This window comes from Tachysurus vachellii, chromosome 24 (assembly GCF_030014155.1).
Source record: "Tachysurus vachellii isolate PV-2020 chromosome 24, HZAU_Pvac_v1, whole genome shotgun sequence".
Taxonomy (NCBI): domain Eukaryota; kingdom Metazoa; phylum Chordata; class Actinopteri; order Siluriformes; family Bagridae; genus Tachysurus; species Tachysurus vachellii.
The window spans coordinates 5567190-5593140 of NC_083483.1; the positions used below are offsets into that span (position 1 = coordinate 5567190).

Genomic DNA, 25951 nt, shown 5'->3' on the forward strand with positions numbered 1-25951 from the left:
TAATAAGGACATTAAAAATTGACCCCATGCTTTTTTGCTTAAAGGTGAAAACCCAACTTTATGTATGTTTTGTAAGATTCCCTTATCTGTCAAACATATTTTATTAGATTGTCCTGGACTTAACACAAGCAGAATGCTCTTTTATCAAGTTACTGCACTTAAAGACATATTTAATGACATTATGTCTGAAAAGGGTTTGGATTTTTTTTATCTTATGTTTATAAAAAAAATGTATAATATACTTGCTGTTTATATTTGTTTTGTATCATATTTAATAAACCAATACAATTTAAATGTTTAAACATGTAGTCACACCATTGTAGCAGTGTTACATGCAGTAGGCTATAAGGTAAGTAGTGATTGTTCATATGAAGTTTACTCAAGTGGAAGAATGTAAGTAATAAACTTACACCTACTAGCACTATGCACTATATTGTAAAAAAAAAAAATAGATTATCTTAATATCAAAACCTTAAATTTTCTCTGGACTTAAAGTTAAATACATGTCTGACATTTGGAACCAAAAAAAACTAGAAATCGCATTCATGACGTTTTATGGTGATTTTATTTCTTTGCCTACATTGACGCTAATGCATTAAGAGGAGGGGGTCCCCCGTACCAAGATGGCGGCTCAGTTGACGCATTGGTTTCAATGAACTGCCGTATACAAGGCGACATCTAGTGTATACAGTATTATAACTATGACGGTTAGAGACGTGAAACGGATCACGAGCCCTCGAGGGTGCAGTGTTTGGAACACGGCCCAATTCTGAGCGGAAATCCTCCAACCAGCACCGTTCAATTTCGTCCGTGTAGAAACATGTTTTTAATAATAAAATATAAATAAACGTATTTTTTTGTACGTATTTTTATCTCGGCCAATTTGTCTCCTCAAACGTTTTGTAACTTTTATGTCTTGTGATTTGTGGCTCGTTGGAAATTATTAAATGATGTCACGTGTATTTTTGTTTCACTACGGACTAAATTCGTTAATGCACCGATAATCCACGTGACCTGAGATAGAGGACTAGAGCATGTGTTGATATTTGTGTTACTGATTTAACAGGTTAATCAAGCAGCTTTAGGTCATTATAGCCCATGATGATTGTCAGGGTTTATACTGTGGCTGTGTTAAGGAGATTTCTCCCTCCAGTGTCCTGTTCAGCTCTCAGCACAATCAGATCCCTGAGTACAGGATGGAGTTTGAAATCTGATGCTCCTCAACATAAACCTGAGCTTGACTTGGATGTGTGGAAATCAGTGATGAGATCCCAGGCATCACAAGATGAGAAACCCAAACACAGAGAAGAAGAAGAAACCTCAGCAGGAGAAAAAGACGGATCTCTGATGGAGGCGAGCCGCACGCTGGTGGACATGTGGCGACAAGCTGGAAAAAAGGTCCCTGAAAACATTACAGATGAACAACTGGAGACGGTCGCAGAGCTCGCCACCAAGTCCTCCAAGAGAAAATACCTCAAGTACCTGGCTATAAAAGAAGGTCATAAGAAAGCCAACAGAGAGAAAAGGGAAAAAAAGAAAGCAGAGAGGTTGACAGAAGTGGACGTGGAGGAGGCAGGACGGACAGACAGGCTGGAAGACGCCGAGGAGGACGGTGAAGAACCCAAAGTCAAAAACACGTATCTGATGCAGTTCTGGACTCGTTCTATGGACAGAGCTTTAGGCTGGAGAGCAGCTCAGGCCATGCAGTTTGGCCAGCCGTTGGTCTATGATATGAGCTATGGCCAGCACATGACGAGGCGTGAGCTGGAGAACACGATCTCCCAGCTAATGGAGAGTGAAGGCTGGAACAGGCGCTCTGTAAACCCCTTCCATTTACATTTCTGCAACCTGCAACCAGACGGCGCTTACCAGCACGAGCTCCTCAAACGTTACGGCCAAGAGACATGGGATCGTCTTTTCATCACCGCTACCAGCCAGCGGCACGTAGACGTGTTTCCGCGGGACGACCTCGTCTACCTGACCGCCGATTCTCCCAACGTGCTCCGCACCTTCGACCACAGCAAGGTGTACATCATCGGCGCCATGGTGGACCGATCTATCCAGTCTGGCATTTCTCTGGCCAACGCTAAGCGCCTCAATCTGTCCACGGCACGCCTGCCTCTGGACGAATACCTGCACTGGGAAATCGGCGCCAAGAACCTGACGCTGGACCAGATGATCCGCATCATGCTGACGGTCAAGGAGACGGGCAGCTGGGAGAAAGCTCTGGAGTTTGTGCCCAAGAGAAAACACGATGGCTTCCATCAGCAAAGAAGTAAAGACAGTGTGCAAAGATCAGAGAAAGCCAGTAAGCCGGTGAACGAGTTCAGAGGGAACACAGAGGGAGGACGAAGCCAAATATTTGTGAGTAAACAGAGACGTAAAATCCTGAACACGCGTGATGTCGCAGCCAAACCGACGTTCATATCGGAAAACGGATCCGGACCGAGTAAACTGCGGATCGCTCTGAAAAACAAACTGGAGGAACGCAGTAAAGTAGAGTGTAAAAGGAACTGGTGGGAGGAAGAGTAACTTTAAAACGTTCATGATTTCGGTTTCAACAAAGAAACTGCTCTTGTCTAATAAATTCGACGTTTGACAAATAAACACTTTATTGCTGTAAGTGGTTCAAAAGTCCTTTACATCATAATCACGCAGCAGACGTCTGATATTAAACATTTACATTTGTCATTTAACAGACACCTTTATCCAGACTGACTTACAATTTATTTAATTTATACAACTGAGCAATTGAGTTAGGGGCCTTGCTCAGGGGCCCAGCAGTGGCACCCTGGTGGACCTGGGATTCAAACTCACAACCTTCTGGTCAGTGATCTAACACCTTAACCACTAGTCTACCACATCCCTGCTCTGTAAGGAAATCTAAAAACTCTGGCTGTTCCTGCGATTCTGCAGAAGAACAAGATCTTAAAATGGAAGCGGTACAAATGTTGCACTGTATTTTCCCAGAAATAAATTCAGTGCCACGAATATGAGCTTTAAACAAAAATCTGCTTCAGTGTTTTGAAGGCTGTGTCGCAGAAAAAAACAACAACTCGGTACTTAATAGACGGAATCGTATTTTTCCAAGATGTTTAATGAAACGTTATGTAGCAGCGACCAGTAGCCGCTAAGAGGCTGAGTAGAGGGAGTTAAAGACGACGCGTTTCAGCTGCGTACAGGTGGTTTTATTGTAATGTTAACAGAAAGGTAATGATGACAAGATAAGATCATCTCAAATAAATAAACTAAATGAAAAAGAAAAAACTGTAAATCAAAAAGAAACGTTCAAAAGAAAGGTATATCAACAGAAACGCGTCATCTTTACCTCCCTCTACTCAGCCTCTTAGCGGCTACACTGGTTGCTGCTACAATCAGTCAACAGAAAGTGAGCGTCCTTCCAACCCCCAGCTACTCACCCCCTTCCAATCTTTTCCTTTTCTTGCTTAGATCAATTAAAATGTTCCTGAATCGACGTATCCAAGCTCTGCCTTTTTTCAATCTCATCTATGACGAATAGTGATTGACGTATAGTATAAAATCATACTCTTGCTGAACTTGTACAGTATTCACTAGAACACTGCCTTTTACTTCTGGGGCATTAGAGGACATCTCACCTACATCAGCAGGATCCATGGGCCACGACTCTTGTGGTTGAAGAAGAAATGAAGGACCAGAAATCCATATCTTGTTTTTTTTAAGAAAGAAGTCACCTTTAAACCTCTTTATACCAAATCATTTGGGTTGTTGAGAGTTCACAAACCTCCACTGTGTAGTTTTAGAAACCTTCTGAATTTCACTAACTCTGTTGGCTACACGTTAGAGATTGACTCGGTTTTTTTTGTCCGATTAACCAGCGTTGAATTGATGCAAAAAATTCAGACAAGATCTTTCTAATCTCTCTCTCTGTATTGTGGTCAGTTACAAAATGTACAAAGAGGATTGAAATGTTTTACAAACATCAGCAGAAATAAAATGACTGGTTCCAGCAGGTTTAATACAATAATAGGTTTCTTTCCTGAATACTGTGTGTAGTGTAAGAACAGACTTGTGTTCTCACCCAAAAACAATCCCCAGTGTTACAGCACACAGATGGAATGAGGACGAGTTCAAGTTTCTGGGAAAAATGTCCTAATTGAAGAGAAAAACATCAGGCGACATCATCACAGTATTTTCTCGTCTTCTTCATTAACAAAAGAAGAATTAAAGTCTTTATGATGTGACGTAGGAACAGGGGGAAAAAGAAATAAAAGAAACAGTCCAACCTTTCTCTGTGTCTCTCTCTGTGTCTTTCTCTGTCTCTCTCTCTGTGTGTCTTTCTCTGTCTCTCTCTCTGTGTCTCTCTCTGTGTCTCTCTGTGTGTCTTTCTCTGTGTCTCTCTCTGTGTCTCGTTCTCTCTGATTCTTTTTCTCTCACTCGTTCCCTCGATCTCTCATTCACTCGTTCTATCACTCACTCATTCATTCTCTCTCTCACTCATTCATTCTCTCTCTCACTCTCTCTCACTCACTCACTCTCTCTTTCTCACTCACTCATTCTCTCTCACTCACTCATTCTCTCTCTCACTCACTCATTCTCTCACTCATTCTCTCACTCACTCACTCATTCTCTCTCTCACTCACTCACTCATTCTCTCTCTCACTCATTCTCCCTCTCCCGCTCTCACTCATTCTCGCTGTCACTCGCTCTCTCTCTCGCTCATTCTCGCTCTCTCTCTCGCTCATTCTCGCTCTCTCTCTCGCTCATTCTCGCTCTCTCTCTCGCTCATTCTCTCTCTCACTCATTCTCTCTCTCGCTCTCTCACTCATTCTCTCTCTCGCTCTCTCACTCATTCTCTCTCTCGCTCTCTCACTCATTCTCTCTCTCGCTCTCTCACTCATTCTCTCTCTCGCTCTCTCACTCATTCTCTCTCTCGCTCTCTCACTCATTCTCTCTCTCGCTCTCTCACTCATTCTCTCTCTCGCTCTCTCACTCATTCTCGCTGTCACTCGCTCTCTCTCTCGCTCATTCTCGCTCTCTCTCTCGCTCATTCTCGCTCTCTCTCTCGCTCATTCTCGCTCTCTCTCTCGCTCATTCTCGCTCTCTCTCTCGCTCATTCTCGCTCTCTCTCTCGCTCATTCTCGCTCTCTCTCTCGCTCACTCTCTCGCTCATTCTCGCTCTCTCTCTCGCTCATTCTCGCTCTCTCTCTCGCTCACTCTCTCGCTCATTCTCGCTCTCTCTCTCGCTCATTCTCGCTCTCTCTCTCGCTCATTCTCGCTCTCTCTCTCGCTCACTCTCTCGCTCATTCTCGCTCTCTCTCTCGCTCATTCTCGCTCTCTCTCTCGCTCATTCTCGCTCTCTCTCTCGCTCATTCTCGCTCTCTCTCTCGCTCAGTCTCGCTCTCTCTCTCGCTCACTCTCTCGCTCATTCTCGCTCTCTCTCTCGCTCATTCTCGCTCTCTCTCTCGCTCACTCTCTCGCTCATTCTCGCTCTCTCTCTCGCTCATTCTCGCTCTCTCTCTCGCTCATTCTCGCTCTCTCTCTCGCTCATTCTCGCTCTCACTCATTCTCGCTCTCACTCATTCTCGCTCTCACTCATTCTCGCTCTCACTCATTCTCGCTCTCACTCATTCTCGCTCTCACTCATTCTCGCTCTCTCACTCATTCTCGCTCTCTCACTCATTCTCTCTCTCGCACTCATTCTCGCTCTCTCACTCATTCTCTCTCTCGCTCTCTCACTCATTCTCTCTCTCGCTCTCTCACTCATTCTCTCTCTCGCTCTCTCACTCATTCTCTCTCTCGCTCTCTCACTCATTCTCTCTCTCGCTCTCACTCATTCTCTCTCTCGCTCTCACTCATTCTCTCTCTCGCTCTCACTCATTCTCTCTCTCGCTCTCACTCATTCTCTCTCTCGCTCTCACTCATTCTCTCTCTCGCTCTCACTCATTCTCTCTCTCGCTCTCACTCATTCTCTCTCTCGCTCTCTCTCGCTCTCTCACTGTTTTTGTCATCAGTTCTTCACCATCTCTTTGTGAAATGAACATAACTCAGACGGTGAGTTCAGAATTCTGCCCTTAGACGTCTGTTAGACGTGAAACAGGGTCTCGGGTCTCAAAGTGTTTTGTCTGGAAAAATCCCAAACTACAGAAGCAGTAGATGGAGATAAAAGAAAAAGCAGACTGGAGTATAGCTTTAACATGAGCGTGTCTCAGAGCACGAGCAGCTCTCCGCTGCAGCGCTCACAGCAGTTAAAGGTGATGTTCTCGTAGCGAGTGTACGGGTGGAAACGTCCGATGCTTTTCTTATTAGGAAGGAAAGGAGACACGGCGATCGAGTCAGGATCCACCGAGTCACCCGGCGAGTCGGGGCAGGAAATTGGATCCAGGATCCTGAGGACCTACATTTGGGAACACGGATTAAGATTAAGAATACAAGACCGTAGACGTGGCATCACTACCGCTATTATCAGACTGATAAATACTCATCTACCTTCTCGGCCATCTTCTCCGCCGGTGTGTTGCAGAGTTCTGACACTGAGCTGCTCTTCACACTCGTGCTGCTGCTCTTGCCCGTGTTTCCCAGCAGGTGCGAGTTGATGGCGTCAGCCAGCTTGCGATTGGCTGCAGCCAGTTCTCCGGTGCTGAGCGGCTGCGCGCTGGGGTAATAGGTTTGCTGTCTGCCCCACTGTAGTGAGACTAGCAGCTGCTCCAGAGACCTGACCATCACATACAACATAAAGCGTTTCATTACGGTCTTTACGATAAATAAAAGATTGGTTTGTTTGACTGATGAATGTAAATTTATACCGAAGTTCATTCTATGCTACGTATCCCACACTGGGTCTCATAGAACCTGAGCCCGTAGCCGTAAAAAATTCTTAGCGTAGTGTAAAGAGGGACGGAAACGGTGTTTTCTCTGATCCCATAGCTATCTGATTTGTTAAAACTGTTCCATTTACATTAGACCACATAAATGCGTCTCGGCGAATCGGAGATCAATCCGATCTTTCTACTCCCACCCAAAATGCAAATATATTTTACCTCATTTCCACGTTAATTGAAATGGAACACGCTTTGGTGTACATACTTAAATATACTTTTGTTTCTATATGTTTTACAAAGCTTTTGTTGGATGCGTTCATCGCTCCAAAGAGCAATAAGTGCCTGCGTGTCGTCCATGTTATGGATGCACGACTCGTGAATCACTCGCGAGTGACGTACTTCTGTTTGGGAGGAGTATAGCGCTGATGTATGTGGCTTGAACAACCACATTCATTTACACCTGTCCAGTTTCATCTGAAACACGTCCCAGACCACCTCCTGAAGTGGTCTGAACAATCGGATTTATATCCGTCTCGAAAACGTTTCGGAGGGCATTTAGACCTGGTCTTTTTACCATCGGATAGCTATCTGATCACAGGAAACACATGAAGTGACCAGGTGTAAAAAGCCCCATAGAAATGTGGGTGATTCCCTTAAAATGAATGAGAAGATCGTAGTAAAGATGAAAGTTATTCAGAAAGCATCTTAACCTTTAAAAAGAGCTCATAAGGTCAAAGTGTTAGTTGTAGTGAGGAGGACTTCTTTAGTGGAGAAAATGGCTGAAAGTCGTGTAGAGATTATTTTTATGACCTCATATTAGAGGTAACGTCTGTGACATTATATACGTTCTGCCACTATGACATTTAGAGACACTAACGTCTGTGACATTATATACATTCTGCCACTATGACATTTAGAGACACTAACGTCTGTGACATTATATATATTCTGCCGCTATGACATTTAGAGACACTAACGTCTGTGACATTATATACATTCTGCCGCTATGACATTTAGAGACACTAACGTCTGTGACATTATATACATTCTGCCACTATGACATTTAGAGACACTAACGTCTGTGACATTATATACATTCTGCCACTATGACATTTAGAGACACTAACGTCTGTGACATTATATACGTTCTGCCACTATGACATTTAGAGACACTAACGTCTGTGACATTATATACATTCTGCCGCTATGACATTTAGAGACACTCTAACGTCTGTGACATTATATACATTCTGCCACTATGACATTTAGAGACACTAACGTCTGTGACATTATATACATTCTGCCACTATGACATTTAGAGACACTAACGTCTGTGACATTATATACATTCTGCCACTATGACATTTAGAGACACTAACGTCTGTGACATTATATATATTCTGCCACTATGACATTTAGAGACACTCTAACGTCTGTGACATTATATACATTCTGCCACTATGACATTTAGAGACACTAACGTCTGTGACATTATATACATTCTGCCACTATGACATTTAGAGACACTAACGTCTGTGACATTATATACATTCTGCCACTATGACATTTAGAGACACTAACGTCTGTGACATTATATACATTCTGCCACTATGACATTTAGAGACACTAACGTCTGTGACATTATATACATTCTGCCACTATGACATTTAGAGACACTAACGTCTGTGACATTATATACGTTCTGCCACTATGACATTTAGAGACACTAACGTCTGTGACATTATATACGTTCTGCCACTATGACATTTAGAGACACTAACGTCTGTGACATTATATACGTTCTGCCGCTATGACATTTAGAGACACTCTAACGTCTCTGACACAGAGCTGAAATGCCATTGAGAAAGATATAAGGTACAGACGTTAGAACATCTTTAATATCGGTCACTAACATGTATCTTAACGTAGAGACAAAGTGAAGGTTTGTAACAGAGTTGCTCTGAGCTCACTGAGTTTGGTCCTGAATCTCTTTTCAGATAAGATTCCTAGTTAGAATCTTTATGAATAAGGGCCCTGGAGTCTATCCCAGGGGACTCGGGGCTCTGTCACACACCTATTCACACACTGCTGACTATTTAGAGACACAGAGCGGAGGTGGAGCTCAAACCCTCGGCTCTGGAGGTGTGAGGCAGATGTGGTAAATATTTTAAAATGAAACTCTAGATGGTATGAATTATACAATGGGTGATTTTTCTTTTGTTATGTAAGCAGTAAAGCTTTTTTTTTTGCTATTTTAATGATCTTTTCTAATGTCAGATTATACATATATACTTACAATGTTGCTCACGGTCTCACCTGTGTGTGTGCGTCATGTCTCGGGAGAACTCCTCTCTCTCACGCAGCAGGTCCTGGATTGCGGTCTGAGCCTCTCGAATATGCCGCTGACGAGCAGCTCGGGAATTAGTCAACTCCTCGGCCATCACTCTACAGTCACACGTGGCAAGAGGACGGGATTAAGATAGTGGACAGTGCTTGGGAATCATATTGCAGACAGAGAGAGAGAGAGAGAGAGAGAGAGAGAGAGAGAGAGAGAGAGAGAGAGAGAGAGAGAGAGAGAGAGAGAGAGAGAGAGAGAGAGATGGCGAGAGAGAGACAGAAAGAGAAATAGAGAGAGAAAAAGAGAGAGAAAGAGAGAGAGACAGAAAGAGAGAGACAGAGCAAGAGAGAGAGAAAGAGATGGAGAGAGAGACAGAAAGAGAGAGACAGAGAGAGAAAGAGAGAGAGAGAGGGAGAGAGAGAAAGAGTGAGAGCGAGAGAGAGAGAAAGAGAGAGAAAGAGAGGAAGAGAAAGAGAGAGACAGAGAGAGAGGAAAAGAGAGAGAGAGGAAAAGAGAGAGAGAGAGGAAAAGAGAGCAAGACTCAGACTCACCTGCTGGCGAGGAATTTGCTCCTCCACACATCACACTGGATGCTCATGCGCTCCAGCTGCTCGACCGTGTGCGCCAGGTTGCGGCACAGAACCTCGTTCTCCAGGATGAGCTGGTTCTTCTCCCGAGACATTCGCTCAAAGTGATACTGCAAGTCGTCGCCCACCGACGCCACCAGAAGCTTCTTCAGCTCACGGTTTACCTGTAGATGAAATGAACGTGACAAAAAAAGCTGTATTATTCTGTTACAAAGGAAAAAAGGGTTCAGTTAGACTACACAAGAATGACTGAAATGTCTACAGATAAATTCCTCTGAATAAAAGCAACCTCGGTCTGAACACGCAGCTGGTTCGAAAGCCCCTCTTTGTCCTGCAGCAGCCTGCGCTCTGAGTTCTGCAGCTTCTCCACTACGCTCTTAAAGTCCTGTGGTTCTGAGGACGGGGACGGGGGACGGTCGTCACCGTGGTACGGCGATCCTGATCCTCTTTCATCCGTCTTGCTGTCAGCGTGCACGACGGCTCGGGCGCTCCTGACGATGGCGGCACGCGGGACGACGATGCGCACGGCCTCCACCTCGGTGCAGGATTCCCTGTTCACTTTTCCCAGGTGAAGGACACCAGGGGACGTCTGCGCAGTCCTGGGACTCTGTCTGGGTGGAGACGCTTTTAGCGTTAGAGGCTCCACAGACGTCTCCGCTTTCAGCACAATTTTATCCATCTCCATGCCGTCGCCAGGGCCACGAACGAACACGGCAGACGGGTCTAAGAGGGACGAGAAACCCAACTCAATCCAAGTGTCTGATTTTTACAGCCTCATTTATGTAAATAACAACAAACCGACCTTTCATGATGTCTGCAGACATGGTCGAGGAAGCCGGAGGATGAAATCGTAAAGAACTGCACGCAATAACGGTCTGGATGATTTGCCTTCAGTCTAGAAAAAAGTAACCAGACGAATAAAGTATTAAGTGAGAATGTGAAAACTTAAATTTAGAATTAGCAATGGCATAATAATCATAATAATAATAATAATAATAATAATAATAAATAAAACAACAAAAAGCACAACTGCATTTGTCTGTTAGAAATTGTACCTACCACAAACCAAAAATGTTTGGATACACGATCATTAAAAACACTATTGTAATGAGTGTAACAGTGAACTGTACGGGACGCTGCATCCCTCGAGGACTTGTAGAAGGAGCGATTTCACTACATATGCACCACTAATGTGTACACTCGAAGGAGGAGACGTGATTTAGGGCATCGTTTTGCGACAGAGCCGAAGAAAACTACACAGGCTACAGCAAACAGCTACAGTTTATAATAGCTCTGTGACTCCTGAACCGGAATCGAATCATTTAGAGAACGATTCACGGAACTCGGGTCCAAACCAGTTAGCAGAAAGAGTTTATTCGTAATGTGCAACTTTTCAACAAAGCTAGCTGCAGAACAATGAGGGGAACTTCCTCACGGGTACTCGGATGACGTCACGTGACGTTACGTGCAGCCCCGCCCCCAAAATAAAAAATTACCATGAAATGGACGTGTGATATATCAAAACACTCAGCACAACGAGGTGAATTGCGTCACGTGTAATCGGGTGACGTCACATGCTCGTATCCACACGCTTCCAAAAGTATTGGCACCCTAGCATACCAGCCTATTAAATACTTGATCCGAAAAGCCAATATCAAAGTTTGTCACGACGAACTTTACAAATCTAATTATTATTATTTTATTATAATTTTAAAATTTATTAAGTGTAACTCCTTGAGCTTTCGAGCCACATGCACCAAAATCGGATATGTTGTAGTTTTGGCCCTGAAGTTTGTTGCTACTATTTTCTAAGCGATCCGAATTCTGGTACCGACCCTCAAAGTGGCCTTTTTTGTTTGTTTGTTTACACAGAATCCAGTTCAAAACTTTGGAATAAAGTTTATAACTCAGCAAGCTTTCGAGCTCCATGAGGGGAATTGCGTCACGGGTATTCTGATGACGTCACGTGGATTACGGTCGTTCTGCATATCCGCTCGACTCCATAAGTATTGGCACCCTGTCTGTTTACTCGTCTACAAAACGTGTAGGATGTGACGATTAATTGCTTTTTCAAGCCAACATCAATGTTCGTCACGACGAACTTTACAAATCTAGTTATTATTTTTATTATTATTGTTGTTGTTGTTCTGAGCGTTTTTATGACTTGTTGATGGCAGATTAGATGAAATCAGACATCTAGATGACTGGGGACCAAATCAGGGGATTTACACACGACATAAAAATGTGCCTTAAAGAAAACCAAGTTAAAAAAAACATTTCATTAAACTAATAAACTCAAATAACACAATCAATCGTTACACGTACCTCACAGCCCCGGCCCGGAAAACGCCATTTCTGACTTCCTCTCACTGAGATGCTGTTTATCGCCACCTAGTGGCCTTCACAAGTAAACAAACACCAATGACATACTATAGTGGTTTTCACTTTAGTATTTGTTTTAAAAAATCGCCGTATATATTGTAACTACTTTTAATAATAATATTTTTTCTTCATTTATAATTTTCCGACTCGAAATATAACCACAATAAAAAAAACGGTCTTGTAGGAACTATTTCACACAGGACGTGTTTCCTGAAGGACCCTTTATGTAAACGGACGCTACTTCTTTTATGTAAACAAAGAAACCTGACCATGTTTAAACAGACATTTAGTAAATCTGTGTTATAATTAAATTCTATAGAAAATAGTACTTTAAGAATATAGACGTTATTATTTATTCGTATCAATTAAAAGGTAAACAAATGTAATAAAAACTATTGGTGATATTTTGATAAATTGTCAGTAGGTTTTGGTTCCTGTGGCTGTGAAAGTGTTTTTTGCTCTGAGATTGTTGTGTCTGTGTCTGTGTCTGTGTCAGACCTGAGAAGGGACTGCGATGGGAGTTCACGGCCTGTGGAAGTTACTGGAGAGCACAGGGAAGCCCATCAACCCGGAAACACTCGAGGGGAAGGTCCTAGCCGTCGGTATCCTTTCAACAGCTATAAGCTTTGTGGTATATTTGGATCTAAAGGTTTGTGCTTCTTTCTGCACCTATAGAACAGCAGCACAGAAATGAATCAGCAAAAGACAAAAAGACATTCAGATAAACTGTCAAATTATGTTCTAGCAACTTGTCCCTGATTTGTCTCTGGTTGGTTGTGGTGGGAATCCATCCTGGATGAGATACGAGTTCACCTCAGGGAACCATAAAGACACATTTACACACTTCTTAACACCTGGGGCAATTTATAATCACCTGTTCACCTTCTGGTGTGTTTTTGGACAGTGGGAGTAAACCAGAGATGTCTGAGAAAACCTACATGGGGATGTGGTAGCCTAGTGGTTAAGGTGTTGGGCTACCAATTGGAAGGTTGTGAGTTCGATTCCAAGCTGCTACTGTTGGGCCCCTGAGCGAGGCCCTTAACCCTCAATTGCTCAGTAGTATAAAAATGAGATAAAAATGTAAGTTGCTCTGATAAGGGCATCTGCTAATTGATGTAAATGTAAAACCTACATGGACACAGTGAGCTCATGCAGAACCATATGAACTGTAACAAAGCCTGAGACCCTGGAGCTTTAAATTAGCATAATCACACTTAAGTAGCTGAGAAACGAACAAGGAAAACATGAGAGAAACCCACCAGGAACGTACAATAACCTAAAAAGATGTAATATTATCACAGTGCTCCAACAGTCATCTGCATAATTAAACAATTGATCCAGGAGATATTCCCATACAATGATGTGATGCTTTGCATTGTTCATTGGTTTGTCTTTCACATCCTTGACATATTAACTCACAGACATCAGCATCTGGCTAAACCAAGCAGTTAAAGGTGTTCGAGATCGTGAAGGCAACAACGTCCACAACGCTCACCTTCTTACATTGTTTCACCGTCTCTGCAAGCTGCTTTTCTTTCGCATCAGGCCTGTCTTTGTTTACGATGGAGATGCACCTCTGCTTAAGAAACAGACCCTGGTGTGTATTAGTGCTGAAGATGTTCACATCCTCTGTGTTGAGCAACTAAACCCAGTGGCACCAGATTGCTTTATTTAGTTTAAATCTTTATCATATATGTTCCTTTCAGCATCTTTGGTTTTAGTTTTTTTGTTTGTTCCTCTGTGTTTTGTGTAAAACCAAATGCCTGAGGGTTTGTCTTTATAATAAATGTTCCATGTTAAACCCATTTAGGGAGTTACTCATAACTATCCAACTATCCAACTTTTTTTAAAAGTCTAGCTTAAGTGGATGGAATTACTGTGAGTGGTGTCCAGATTTCCACCAATTTAAAGTAAATACTGTGTGTAATAAACGGCAAAATGGGGTTTCTTCAGGCTATCAGGAGACAGAGGAAGGAGGAGATGGCTCTTGAGTCCAAACAAACCCATGAGAAACTCTTGAGAACGTTTCTGAAGAGGCAGGCCATCAAAGCTGCGCTAGGGGACTGCAGGTGAAAATAAAGTACAAATTTATTTTCAGTGATGAACAAATAATAATAAAAATAATAATAATGTGTTATTTTGCATTTTCCAGTAAAGAGACAATTGCTAGTATTTCTTCTGTGCGACGAGACGAAGAGGATAAACTGTACGTTTTACCAGCACTGCCTCCTGTAGAGGACAAAGATCGAAGCAGGTAAGAAAACAAAGTGTTCGTTGGTATTTTTGGCTTTTAATAGAATCTTTTTTGTAAACATGAGTGTTTTCTCTAATCTTAGTTCTGATGAAGAAACAGAAAGAGATGAAGCACAGACACAAGAACGCTATGTCACATTTCAGGTGAGTTTAAGCAGCTACTGTAAGCTCTCTGATAGATGTCTGTGTCAGTATTAAACTCTCTGTGGTTTGTCCCTGAACAGTAGCATGTCCTCGGTCTTTTTAGGACGAGATTTATGAAAATCCCAATTCTATCGACATCAATTCCGAGGAGTTCCATGTCTTGTCGCCTGAGATCAAGCATGAGATTCTTAAAGACATGAAGGAGTTCAGCAAGAGAAGACGCACGCTTTATCACAAACCTCCTGAGGTACCACAGGCATCACATTCACTGTTACCGTACTGTTCCAGGCCTGAGCACTGACTTCTACATGCATGTGCTTGCAGATGTCAGGGGACTTCTCTCAATATCAGCTGGCAGGGCTTCTCCAGAGGAATCACCTCAACCAACGTCTAGAGGGTGTGGAGAAAGAAATGAGCCAGCGCAGTTGTGGAGCTGTGGAGGAGGAGTACAGAAAGGGTGAAGAGCACAACGTCGAGTCGCGCCGTCTCATATCGGAGGATTCTTCACACTATATACTCATCAAAGGTCAGAGAGATGATTTGACTTTGATTTGACTATGAGAGCAGCCGGTGCTCAGGAATCATTTAACTTCAGTCAGTTGTTTTCTATTCTCATGCAGGGTCCCAAAAGAGCACCCAGACATCTGAGAGCCATCCAGCCCCAGATCCCTGGTCTTGTGGCCCTTGGTCAAGGAAAGTGAGACCCAAAGGAAGGCCAGAGCCACTTTGGCAACCAGTATCAGATGGCATTCTTGTGGAAAATGAGCCTTCTTCTTCTTTATCATCAACAACGCCAAAACCAATCATTTGTAGCGAGGAACATCCTTCAGATGGAGCACCTCCTTCTCCACGAACCCTTCAGGCCATTCAGGCAGCCATGATGGACAGCAGCTCGGATGAAGACGAAGTGGCCTCTAAGAAAACTCTCCAAGATGGAAGTGGAAGCGCAGGTTCTCAAGAAGGAACCGGTTGTGTGTCACCTTGCACTTTGCTGGCCATTCAAAGGGCCCTGACGGAGAACAGTAACGTATCTGAAAACCTCCACAAAGAGATTCAAACTCCAAAGCAGACGTATGTCGTCGTCAGTAGCTCTGATGATGACGATGATGATGATGATGAAGCAGAAAGCACAGTGATTAAAAGGAGCATCATGTGTGAGGCTCAGGAAGGAGGTGGAGTTTCTCCACAGACTTTACTGGCCATTCAGAGAGCTTTAGGAGAAAAGGAGTCATTTCCTGGGATTAAGCAGGTGGAGCATGTGGGTTTCTTCAGCAGTTCTGAAGGAGAGGAAATGGAAGAGGTCGTTGAAGTGAGGAACAAAGAGTTAAAAGCTGCTGCACTTAGTCAGAAAGAAGAGTGTGACAAAGATGCCCTGAAGACGGCTCTCTCTCCCTCATATCTACAGTCGGATGCGGACAATTTATCACAAGATCACAAATCAAGGTTTAAAACCAGTGTCCTAGAGACAGGAAGCTTGAGCATTAAATCATCTGAGGAGAAAGAGGAACGAAACGGACAAGTCATTGTAAAGAGTGAAGAGGAAGACAGCAGCTCCGAAGGTATGTTGGATTGTCTACATGCTACTGTAATATTTTTTCTCCTATAGTCTTCTGAAACTAATCCTTGTGGTGTGGTACAAAAAAAAAAAAGAGAAAGTTGTTTTTTTAGAGGAACCCCAAAAAATTGTATCCATTCAAATTTCTATATAGATTAAGAGCTTTTTTTTTTTTTTTTTTTTTTTAATGTTTTAATATTGTTTGTTTATGAGATTATTTTAACCTGCCATAATATCACTCAATGGCTATCAGAATATTCAGGGTTCGATGTAAATCCATGCAAACGTTGGCAATAATTATTCACTCATCAAAGTGGGAAAAATCTCACTGCAGACGTTTTACCACATTTGTTTACAAAAGAAAGGGATCTCAACATGACAGAGCTGGACAATTAGAATTCATAATGAACTCGTGTCGTGCGAGTGTTATTGCATTATACAAAATAACAGCCAATCATGTTCCAGTATGCAAATACAGGCAAAGTAGCACAGGAAATCACATCTTTGCAATTTTTTTATATCCTTCATGGGAAACTATTTACTTTTTAAAGTACTTTTTAATGCAGTCTGTTTGTTCCATTAAAGGTGGGGTGCACAATGTTTCAAAAATGCTTCAGAAAACTGACTAACAAAACAAACGTGTAGCCAATGAGCAGAAAGGGGCGTGTCTTGTCAGTATGGGGCGGAGAGAGTGTTCAGTGTGCATGTGTGACATTAGCAGAAAGTGATTGAACCATTGACATGGTGGATACCTGCCGTTACCTCTGCCTCGGGTTCTAGGTGTTGAACCGCAGTCTTCTTCTGCGTGAAACGGAGCTAAACCTTTCACGGTACAACACACAGTACTACACAAACACATCTGTATTACCATAGTATTACTCATTGTGTTCATTTATTGATAAAAATATCCCCTCGGCCAGCCGCCCCAGCAGGTTCCGCATAATAGTTGCTTGGGTTACGTATTTCTTTGTGGGCGGAGCTATCAAAACAGAGGTGACGCCCATTTGGGTTAGGGGCGTGTTTGTTTTGGTGATTTCAAATGTCAAACATTGTCTTTCAGACATCGTGCACCCCACCTTTAATATGTATTCATGACTCTTTTTGTCAGAAGGATTCATCGAGGTTTCAGACGGGGAAGAGACGTCTGAATCGGAAAATTCTGCAACCAAATCAGAAGAACAATTTCCTGAAGTGAGTAATAAAGAGGAGGTGCTGGGGAGCGATAAAGAGGAGAGCCAAGAGAAAGAGTCGAGCGACAGAACTTCATCAAACAACAGTAATATGAAGGAGCATCATGCTGAAAGCTCTAGAGAAGAGGCAGCTGTTCCTGCACCCAGTGAATGGGAAAACATTGACATGGTACATTTCTATTCAGTTTTATTCCATAACATGCGGTTTGTTCTTCGTTCAGATAACAGTAATTCAGTTCTGAATGATTTTGCGGTTTCTTTTGTTGTCATTCCATATGGTGTGTGTGTGTGTGTGTGTGTGTGTGTGTGTGTGTCCTGTAGGAGGAGCTGGTAGAGCTGGAGCAAAGTCTGCAGGCAGAACAGAGCAGCCTGCGTGAGCAGCAACAGCAACAACAACGCAGTGCTGCTACAGTTACAGGACAGATGTGCCACGAGAGCCAGGTGAGGACTTTAAATCATGGATAAACTAAAGCCATGTCATTTTTCTGCAACGTTACACAACAGAATTGTACACACACAAATGTGTACAATCATCTAACACTATTCTTCCACTATAATAAAAAGTACCATTTAGAGTTTGATATAAAATCCTACAGCACTTTCAGAAACAAAGCATATCTCATAATGTACCTCGGACGTGAAAAGCTTCATAGAGGGACGAATACAAAATAAAGGGATTTAACAACATATGGCAACCCATTGAATGTGGTACACAGCTGCCAGGGTGCAGTGTTTTGGTCTTGCTGTTGATAGCAGGACACTCGTGTGTTTGGTCGTATTTGTTTTGTCTGTTTTGTTACACATATAATTGTAACGTTAAATAAATTAATGGAACAGATACATCATCTCAAAGCAGCGTTACAGAACATAAACATGAAACCAAAGGGTAATATAAAGATTAATATAATGCAAAAATGTAAGATTAACATTAGATATATTTAAATGTGTTTGTATTTATCCCCAATGAACAAGTCTGAGGTGACTCAGGTGACTGTGGTGAGGAGGAAAATCTCGCTTAGCTGGTAAAGGAAGAAACCTTGAGAGGAACCAGACACAAAGGGGAACCTCATCCTCATGTGGGTGACACTGGAGGGTGTGATTATAAATATACAGTCTGATAAATGTTGTGTTGATGAGGAGATTGTTGTCCTTAAAGACCACATGCCGTTGGCATCTCCTCTTTAGTATGTCTGAATATTTCTGAATCAGAGTCCATCTGGAGCTGGTTAGATACATTTGTGCTCGAGTCTTCATCAGTGAACATTTCAACAGGAAAGAATTAGTGTTAAGTCTGTAATGACTCTGACCTGTTAGTTCCTCAGGAGCTCTTGGTTGTTTAATTCCACCTGAATATAAACTTCAGTACAAATGACATTATTTACATTGACATTATTTCCGGTCCAGCGTCACAAAATGAGCATGAGGTTCACTTCTGCCTCTGGTTCCTCTCAAGGTTTCTTCCTCACATCATCTCAGGGAGTTTTTCCTTGTCATCGTCGCCTCAGGCTTGATAAATAGTAGTTGAATTTTATACATTAAACTTTACAGAAGTATAGAAACAGAATAAAAAATTGTAAAGCTGCTTTTTGTAAGTTGTTAAACAATTAATTGTAGATAGATAATACAAAGAAGCCTAGAGGAACTTGAGCAAGGAGGATAATCCCTTCCACTGACCATTAGAGGACCTTCCATAGGATTTTTGTCTCTTCTTATTTAGTAAGAAGAATTAATTCATTTTTTATTATATAGATATAATATATAGTATATTCACTCAGTTGATTGCTTGATGTTGTCCTACATACAGATGTGTCAATTTGCCAGAAATAGTGAACTATTTTAGTCAGTTTTCATTGCTGGTGGTGTTTGTTTGTGTGTGCACGTGTGTGTGTGTGCGCAGGTGTGTGTGTGTGTGCGCGTATTTGGGTATATGTGGGTGTATATGTGGGTATATGTGTGTGCGTGCGTATGTGGGTGTATGTGTGTGTGTATGTGGGTGTATATGTGTGTGTATATGTGTGCGTATTTGGGTGTATGTGTGTGTGTGTATGTGGGTGTATATGTGTGCGTATTTGGGTGTATGTGTGTGGGTGTATGTGTGTGTGTATGTGGGTGTATGTGTGTGTATATGTGTGCGTATTTGGGTGTATGTGGGTGTGTGTGTGTGTGTGTGTGTATGTGTGCGTTTTTTTGTGTGTTGTTTGGGAAGGCATCTAACAGCCCAAGCCAGTTGGTAATGCCATCCAAATACGTGCAAGCTGGAAGGACTTTCACCAGCTTCTCCCACAGCAAACACAACAAAGTGACATCAGCAGCTATCATTAGACTGTTATCCTTAACAAGCTGCTGATGGAAAATCTAGACCTTATTTACTTACTGATGTCGTCAGATACCAAATGCTACTGACATTAACTTTGCCCATATTCCTTTCATTTAATCCCTTATTTTAAATTGCATTCATTTTGAGAGCTTAAGCAGGTCACAATGAAAACAGACTTTTCTGACGAAAGATGCTTTAAAGCTCGAGAGAGAGAGAGAGAGACTTTCACTCGAGCTTAAAATAAGATAAAAGAGATAAAAAATTTCCTAAAATTGACATTTACATTTTGATGAATTTTCTGTAAAATGAACAGCCTTTAAAAAAGGAGTTAATTAAGAAGGAGTTAAACTTCAAGCAGAATGTAAAGGAACCACTTAATTGCTGATTGTTAGAAATAAATAATAAAGCTAGAATCCTGAGATCAAATACTAGTATTATATTAGTATTAGTATATTAGTATTATACATACTATATAAGAATAATACATTTCTTATTAGGCTTAGATTATTTGGCGTATCCAACACACAAGGTTGAACTCTAATAAAGTAGGAGTGTTTAATTCATTCTCAGGTTTTTAAATCTATTGTACAGACTGATGTTTTTTCTTGTGTTTGTGGATCAGGAGTTGTTGCGGTTGTTCGGGGTGCCCTTCATCGTCGCCCCGATGGAAGCCGAAGCTCAGTGTGCGGCTTTGGAACGGAGGGACCAGACGCACGGCACCATCACTGACGACAGTGACATCTGGCTGTTCGGAGGACGACACGTCTACAAAAACCTCTTTAACAACAACAAATACGTGGAACACTACCAGTATCTGGATATTCAAAACCAGCTCGGTGAGGCTCACTATTCTGGGACCATTTTATTAACTCACCTTTCAACCCTCGTTGATATTTATAGAGTTACAAAAGCCTTCCCCTTACTTGGGGGTCTGATGGCAGGTGTGTGTTGTGGGAGTGCTAACAAGAGATGGGAGAAAAGACTAGAACGTGCTTCATACATACAGTTTAAAGACCAGTCTTTTTTAAACATCCTCATTCTACCTATAATTATAAATGTTTTTTATATTTGGTTGAGCAAAGAATATCATTTTTTTGTTGTAATGTAAAAAAAAACAATCTGTGCTTTCTAGTAAAAAGAAAGTTCACTATATGTCCATTTAACTATTGAACTATATATACGGCTATACGGACAATTCATTTTTTTATGCCCTTTAAACAGTGATTTAAAAATTCCAATTGCTTTACTTTACATTTATCCTTGATTTATTTTTCCCACTGAACTGTTCAAGACCGCAGCAAACAATAAGAAGCAAAACCTGAGGATGTTTTTGTCATGTTCTGTTAATCCCGGTCTTACTGTATCCTCGTGTAGGACTGGACAGGACTAAACTGATCAATCTGGCCTATCTGCTGGGTAGCGATTACACCGAGGGGATCCCGGGAGTCGGATACGTCACGGGCATGGAAATATTAAACGAGTTCCCCGGGTCTGGATTAGAACCTCTCACTCAGTTCAGGTCAGACATTTTAATTTAAAACTTACTTTCCACAAGTGAACCGTGACTAGACAATGAGAACTACACAGCATTACACTACTAATATAATACATACTCGAAACACGTGGATTTGACATGCAGTAGAAATATTACTCTTTATTTCCTTCAGTAAGTGGTGGAACGAAGCTCAAACCAAAAAGAAGCTGGTTGCTGATCCTAAGGACACGAAGGTGAAGAAGAAGCTGAGAGGCTTGACTCTTCATCCAGGATTCCCCAACCCTGCTGTCGCTGAGGCCTACCTCCAGCCCACTATCGACCAATCAGAGGGCTCGTTCTGCTGGGGCTGCCCTCAGCTGGATCTCCTCAAAGAATATCCTTCAAATGCAGCTTTGCTAATTGATCTGGTGATTAGAGGCTACACCAGCGATCCACTAGCAATAATGACAATGACAACAAAGACAATGACTTCTGTTGGTAACCTGCATAAATGAGATTATTAAGCCTGGACGTAGTTAACTATTTTAAGCTTTCAGTTCTTTCTTTCTAGAATAATTTGCAAATAGAACAAGAAAATATAACCCAAAGATAGTTATATAATAAAAAAATATAGCCTAAAATAGTTTAAATATGGCTAGAAGAAGGCTTAATAATCTATATTTCTTATATTCTTAATTTCTTATAATTACAATAAACCGAATATAAGACTATATATAATATATTTCAACTGGCTAAGATTATTTTTTTTGCACATTTGTTGCAGTGGCTAAAATCTTTAGGAACTCTAAGGTTTTTGTCGCCTTTAAACTCGTTCTGTTTCCTTGCGCTCCGAGTATGAGGTTTGCTCATATGTAAAATCCCTTTGTTGTCTTTACGATGGGGAAAAACAAAGTAAGTTCAATGTCTAACCAGGAGGTTTGTGAAGGAAGAGAAAAAAAAACATCATTTACATAAAAATATGCTGAGAGCGTGTCACAAAATACAGCCTCACTGGGCATCACTGTGTCTAGAAATGGCATTATTTGATGGTCAGATAACAGAATTAAACATAGTTTGGCAATATGGTTGACCGTATACAAGGAAAAGTACCTTATATCCCTTTACCTATTTCTAGTGGAAATCGGTGTCATTAACAGATTTTCTAATTATGAGAATTTTTCAGGGGGGCACGGTGGCTTAGTGGTTAGCACGTTTGCCTCACACCTCCAGGGTTGGGGGTTCGATTCCCGCCTCCTCCTTGTGTGTGTGGAGTTTGCATGTTCTCACCGTGCCTCGGGGGTTTCCTCCGGGTACTCCGGTTTCCTCCCCCGGTCCAAAGACATGCATGGTAGGTTGATTGGCATCTCTGGAAAATTGTCCCTAGTGTGTGAGTGCGTGAGTGAATGAGAGTGTGTGTGTGCCCTGTGATGGGTTGGCACTCCGTCCAGGGTGTATCCTGCCTTGATGTCCGATGACGCCTGAGATAGGCACAGGCTCCCCGTGACCCGAGGTAGTTCTGATAAGCGGTAGAAGATGAGTGAGTGAGAGAGTGAGAATTTTTCAGTTCAGTGCCTCGTGGCTTCTGCTAAGATCAATATGGATCAAGCTTTCTCCAGGATTTGAATCCTATTGAAAATCTGTGGTCTGAATAAAAACCTGCACAAAGCTGGAAATATAAAACTCTTAAGTGCTAACACATTTAACTCAGGTAACCCCTTGACCCAGCCGTTCTACACGTTTTCTTTTTAAAGTGCTTCTTGAGCACCTCCAGACTTTTAAGTGTGGCCGTGGGTTTCTTAACAAGTCCTAAGTTTTGTTACAGTCGATTTGGTTGGAACAGAAGGAAGACCGAAGAAACTCTTCAGCCAGTCTTCAAACAGCTCAACACTCAACAGGTAAAGACTTCCTACAGTATAGACTCATCTATTTCACAATGTTAAAACCACCAAGAGCAGTGAGATTCCACAGGAACAGAATCAGAACACTTTGTTCACTAAAACACTATATGGTCATGGATGCACCAACATGTTTATGGTCCCGTGTCTACCTTCTGGTGGTTGGTTAATTATTCCTTTTCATCAGTGCTGATTCCTCATAGTAATTGTTTCTTAGACTGAGGAGGACGGGAGCAACACTGATGGAGGAATTAGTAGATGTTCTCTGTGTTTTCTGTGATGTCCCTCAATTGTATCAGTAAGAACATCATCTGATGTCTTGAATAAACATGTGATCTCCTACCACTTGAAGGTACTTGGAGATTAGACAGCTAAAAGCTTTAACATTGTCACCAGTGGTGCAGCTGAATCCTAGTTGGTCTCTGCAGAAGTCAAGCACAAGTCGTGCTATTGAGATGTCTGCTTCAGGTTATTATCTACAGTCATGCTGTAGGCATCCATGATGTAGGCAAAATCTCTGTAAAATATCTCTTATGAGACTCACGATCGTTGTTGTATCTGCAAACCTGATGAGTTTGACCAAGTGCTGGTTAGAAATGCAGTCATTAGAGTGTAATGTGTAGTCATGATAGTTGCTCTGATGCATGCTGAGACCTTCCAGCAAAGTCAAAGTGTGACCTAATGTATGCTGCAGTGTTTACAGCAGATTTTACTGCCTATAGCCACAGTTTAGTTTATACGTCTCACCTTCTACACATTAGACCACGTGTTCACTAGAGCTGTGTTGGTACTAACCATTGCCTACTGTACATCCACCATAGGAGGCGATGGACTATTCTACCATTTCTTAGTGCTTTTTGCACTTGCATTCTTACAGTCTGTCTAGACAGTGTTGAGGAACTCAGATGTGTCTGCTAGTCTTAAGATGGTCCCACCCTCAGTAAAATAGTCCTAGTCTCGTTAGGGTTAGTTAGCTTCACTCCCTGCAGGTCAACTCAACAAACTGATATGCGTTACTGCTCACTGGTACTGTATATTCACTTCTGATTGTTTTTACAGAATAGTTTTTCTTTGGACATGGTGACATGTCCTGTGTGTATTCACATCCCCCTCTGCGTATGTGCCACTAGTTTTGTTTTATGAGTCTCCTTCACCATATTGCTTGCCCTGTTCACAACTTTTTGCATTAAGCCAGATTGCACACACAATGGCACAGAGGCAAGAGGTCAGTTTTTCTCTTTTTAACTCCTGTCCATAGTCCCAAATTCAGCAATCAAACAGAGTCCGATCAAACGTGGCAAACATGGAACAGCTTTCTCTAGGCTGCTAATGATCCAGGAGATGAACAATCACAGTGTGGTTTTTAATAGTGTCTAAAAATGAGTCTAGACGTCTATCAGCCATCATGCACCCCTGACAGGATGCAGCAAACTCTCCAATGACAAGTCTTAAAATGGCAGGCAGAGTAGGATTAGATACTGATTGAATTCAGTATCTCACATTGTAATGATTTTATAAGAACTTGTAAGGAGGTTTGAGGATGATGGTTTTAAAATGCAGAATAAAGTAGAGCACACATTTCCTCCCTTAGCAATTTGTTTTTACAATATGGGCTGGAAGTTTTGGCACCCTGGCAGGAGCCAGGACACTTCTGCCTGCATGTGTGTTGAGGTGGAGATTAACCCTTCACATTAAGGGCAGTGAGAAAGTGGAACTTCAAATCTATACTTTACAAATTAAGGTCATTTAATAAGTCATTGTACTACATGCATTTACTTCCCCAGACTCAGCTGCGCATCGATTCCTTCTTCCGTCTGGAACAGCAGGAGAAGCAGGCCATCCGCAGCCAGCGCTTAAGACGAGCCGTCACCTGCCTGAAGAGAAAAGAGCGCGATGGAGTTGATGATGAAGCAGAGAGCAGCGAAAATGAAAAGGTCTCACCAGTCAAGAAAGGGAAGAAGACCAAAGAGAAAGGGAGTGATGTTACACCTGCAGGGCTGTTTGGAGGAGGTTTTATGGGCTTGGACATGAGAAGGAGTTCTGACAGTCCAGAAGAGACGGTGATTGTGGGTGAAGTTGAAAAGCAGCCTAAAACAGTAAATAGTGATCTCCCAAAAGCCGAATCCAGCAGCAGCAGCAGTTCAGAAGATGAATTCGAGCATAAGAACAGAGCCACTATGGTTACTGCTCAGTCTGTATTCGAGGGAAAAACAAGAGGAAGGGGAGGACGAGGAGGAAGAGGAGGACGAGGAGGAAGAGGAAAGGCCAAGAAAAACTTGTAATAACAAACTGTTTTAATATTTATGCATTTCTATAAGGCAACATGTGACTACAGCGTATGATGTGAATAAAATAACATTAAATTATGGCAGGTAATAATTTTTTTATTTTTCCACAATTTGATCATGTGTAATTTTGTACTTTACAATCTGTTGACAAATGTCCCCAAGCCAATGGTGCATTAAAACAAAATGTCTGAAAGTAAATATTGCCTCTGGCTTCTTAAAATGTCTTACTTATTCCACAAGGTTCCTAACCATGGTCCAGGACATTTTAAACATTTTGTTAGACTGTTTATCTGACTGTTTCAGTATTCTGACTCATGATGAGCCCAAATGAGCCCAGTGTCCACCCTTTACATTTATATTACGTCTTGTTTTTTTTATTATTATTAGTAATGCACTTACATACGCTTTGATTTTTGATTTTCTTTTTAAGCTACTACACTTACAGAGAACTTTATTAGGAACCCGTTTTCCTAGTACACTTTTTAATACGCCATTCTTTAATGTGTAATGTCCTCTGGTCAACCGTCTGAATGAGGAAAGTGTGATGTCAGTGATTTTAAACGTGACATGGTTGTTAGTGCAAGATGGACTGGCTTGAGTTCTTCTGTTGATCTGGGATTTTCAAGCACAACATTCTATAGAGTTTACTCAGAATGGTGCAATATAGAACAATCATCCAGTGAACAACACCTTGTTTATTTGGAGCTGACAGAAAGCCTACAGTAACT

General features: G+C 41.9%; 3 protein-coding genes across 5 annotated transcripts; 2 read left to right on the top strand and 1 right to left on the bottom strand.

Annotated features, from left to right (window-relative positions):
* The first annotated feature begins 1000 nt into the window (after nucleotides 1-1000).
* Nucleotides 1001-2700, top strand: trmt10c (tRNA methyltransferase 10C, mitochondrial RNase P subunit). Its single transcript, XM_060860714.1, has one exon. The coding sequence runs from the start codon at nucleotides 1099-1101 to the stop codon at nucleotides 2530-2532; it is 1434 nt and encodes a 477-aa protein (XP_060716697.1). The 5' UTR covers nucleotides 1001-1098; the 3' UTR covers nucleotides 2533-2700.
* A 2750-nt stretch (nucleotides 2701-5450) lies between these two features.
* Nucleotides 5451-12688, bottom strand: blzf1 (basic leucine zipper nuclear factor 1). Its single transcript, XM_060860028.1, has 8 exons — nucleotides 12606-12688; nucleotides 12051-12124; nucleotides 10528-10620; nucleotides 10015-10448; nucleotides 9690-9889; nucleotides 9117-9245; nucleotides 6469-6694; nucleotides 5451-6376 (listed from the first exon to the last, which is right to left on the bottom strand). Exons 3-8 carry the CDS (start codon nucleotides 10547-10549, stop codon nucleotides 6188-6190), a joined length of 1200 nt encoding a protein of 399 aa, XP_060716011.1. The 5' UTR covers nucleotides 10550-10620; nucleotides 12051-12124; nucleotides 12606-12688; the 3' UTR covers nucleotides 5451-6187.
* On the top strand, nucleotides 12333-25421 carry ercc5 (excision repair cross-complementation group 5). Of its 3 annotated transcripts, XM_060860026.1 has the most exons (16): nucleotides 12333-12479; nucleotides 12604-12709; nucleotides 13529-13704; nucleotides 14061-14176; nucleotides 14260-14361; nucleotides 14444-14504; nucleotides 14608-14751; nucleotides 14829-15030; nucleotides 15125-16063; nucleotides 17168-17418; nucleotides 17571-17690; nucleotides 20189-20402; nucleotides 20941-21085; nucleotides 21234-21433; nucleotides 22850-22935; nucleotides 24720-25421. In XM_060860026.1, exons 2-16 carry the CDS (start codon nucleotides 12622-12624, stop codon nucleotides 25215-25217), a joined length of 3342 nt encoding a protein of 1113 aa, XP_060716009.1. In that variant the 5' UTR covers nucleotides 12333-12479; nucleotides 12604-12621; the 3' UTR covers nucleotides 25218-25421. The 3 variants fall into 3 exon arrangements, with proteins under 3 accessions (XP_060716009.1, XP_060716008.1, XP_060716010.1); XM_060860025.1 differs by lacking the exon at nucleotides 12333-12479 and having other exon boundaries at nucleotides 12560-12709; XM_060860027.1 differs by lacking the exon at nucleotides 12333-12479 and having other exon boundaries at nucleotides 12560-12709; nucleotides 17171-17418.
* Nucleotides 25422-25951: the final 530 nt, after the last annotated feature.

Coding starts and splice junctions, on each gene's coding strand:
- trmt10c (XM_060860714.1), top strand. CDS start 1,099: ATGATGATTGTCAGGGTTTATACTGTGGCTGTGTTAAGGAGATTTCTC.
- blzf1 (XM_060860028.1), bottom strand. CDS start 10,549: ATGTCTGCAGACATCATGAAAG. Junction 9,890..10,014: donor AGCTGCGTGTTCAGACCGAG/GTTGCTTTTATT, acceptor TTTCATCTACAG/GTAAACCGTGAGCTGAAGAA. Junction 6,377..6,468: donor CGGAGAAGATGGCCGAGAAG/GTAGATGAGTAT, acceptor TCCCAAATGTAG/GTCCTCAGGATCCTGGATCC.
- ercc5 (XM_060860026.1), top strand. CDS start 12,622: ATGGGAGTTCACGGCCTGTGGAAGTTACTGGAGAGCACAGGGAAGCCC. Junction 12,710..13,528: donor GGGGAAGGTCCTAGCCGTCG/GTATCCTTTCAA, acceptor ATTAACTCACAG/ACATCAGCATCTGGCTAAAC. Junction 14,177..14,259: donor GCTGCGCTAGGGGACTGCAG/GTGAAAATAAAG, acceptor TGCATTTTCCAG/TAAAGAGACAATTGCTAGTA.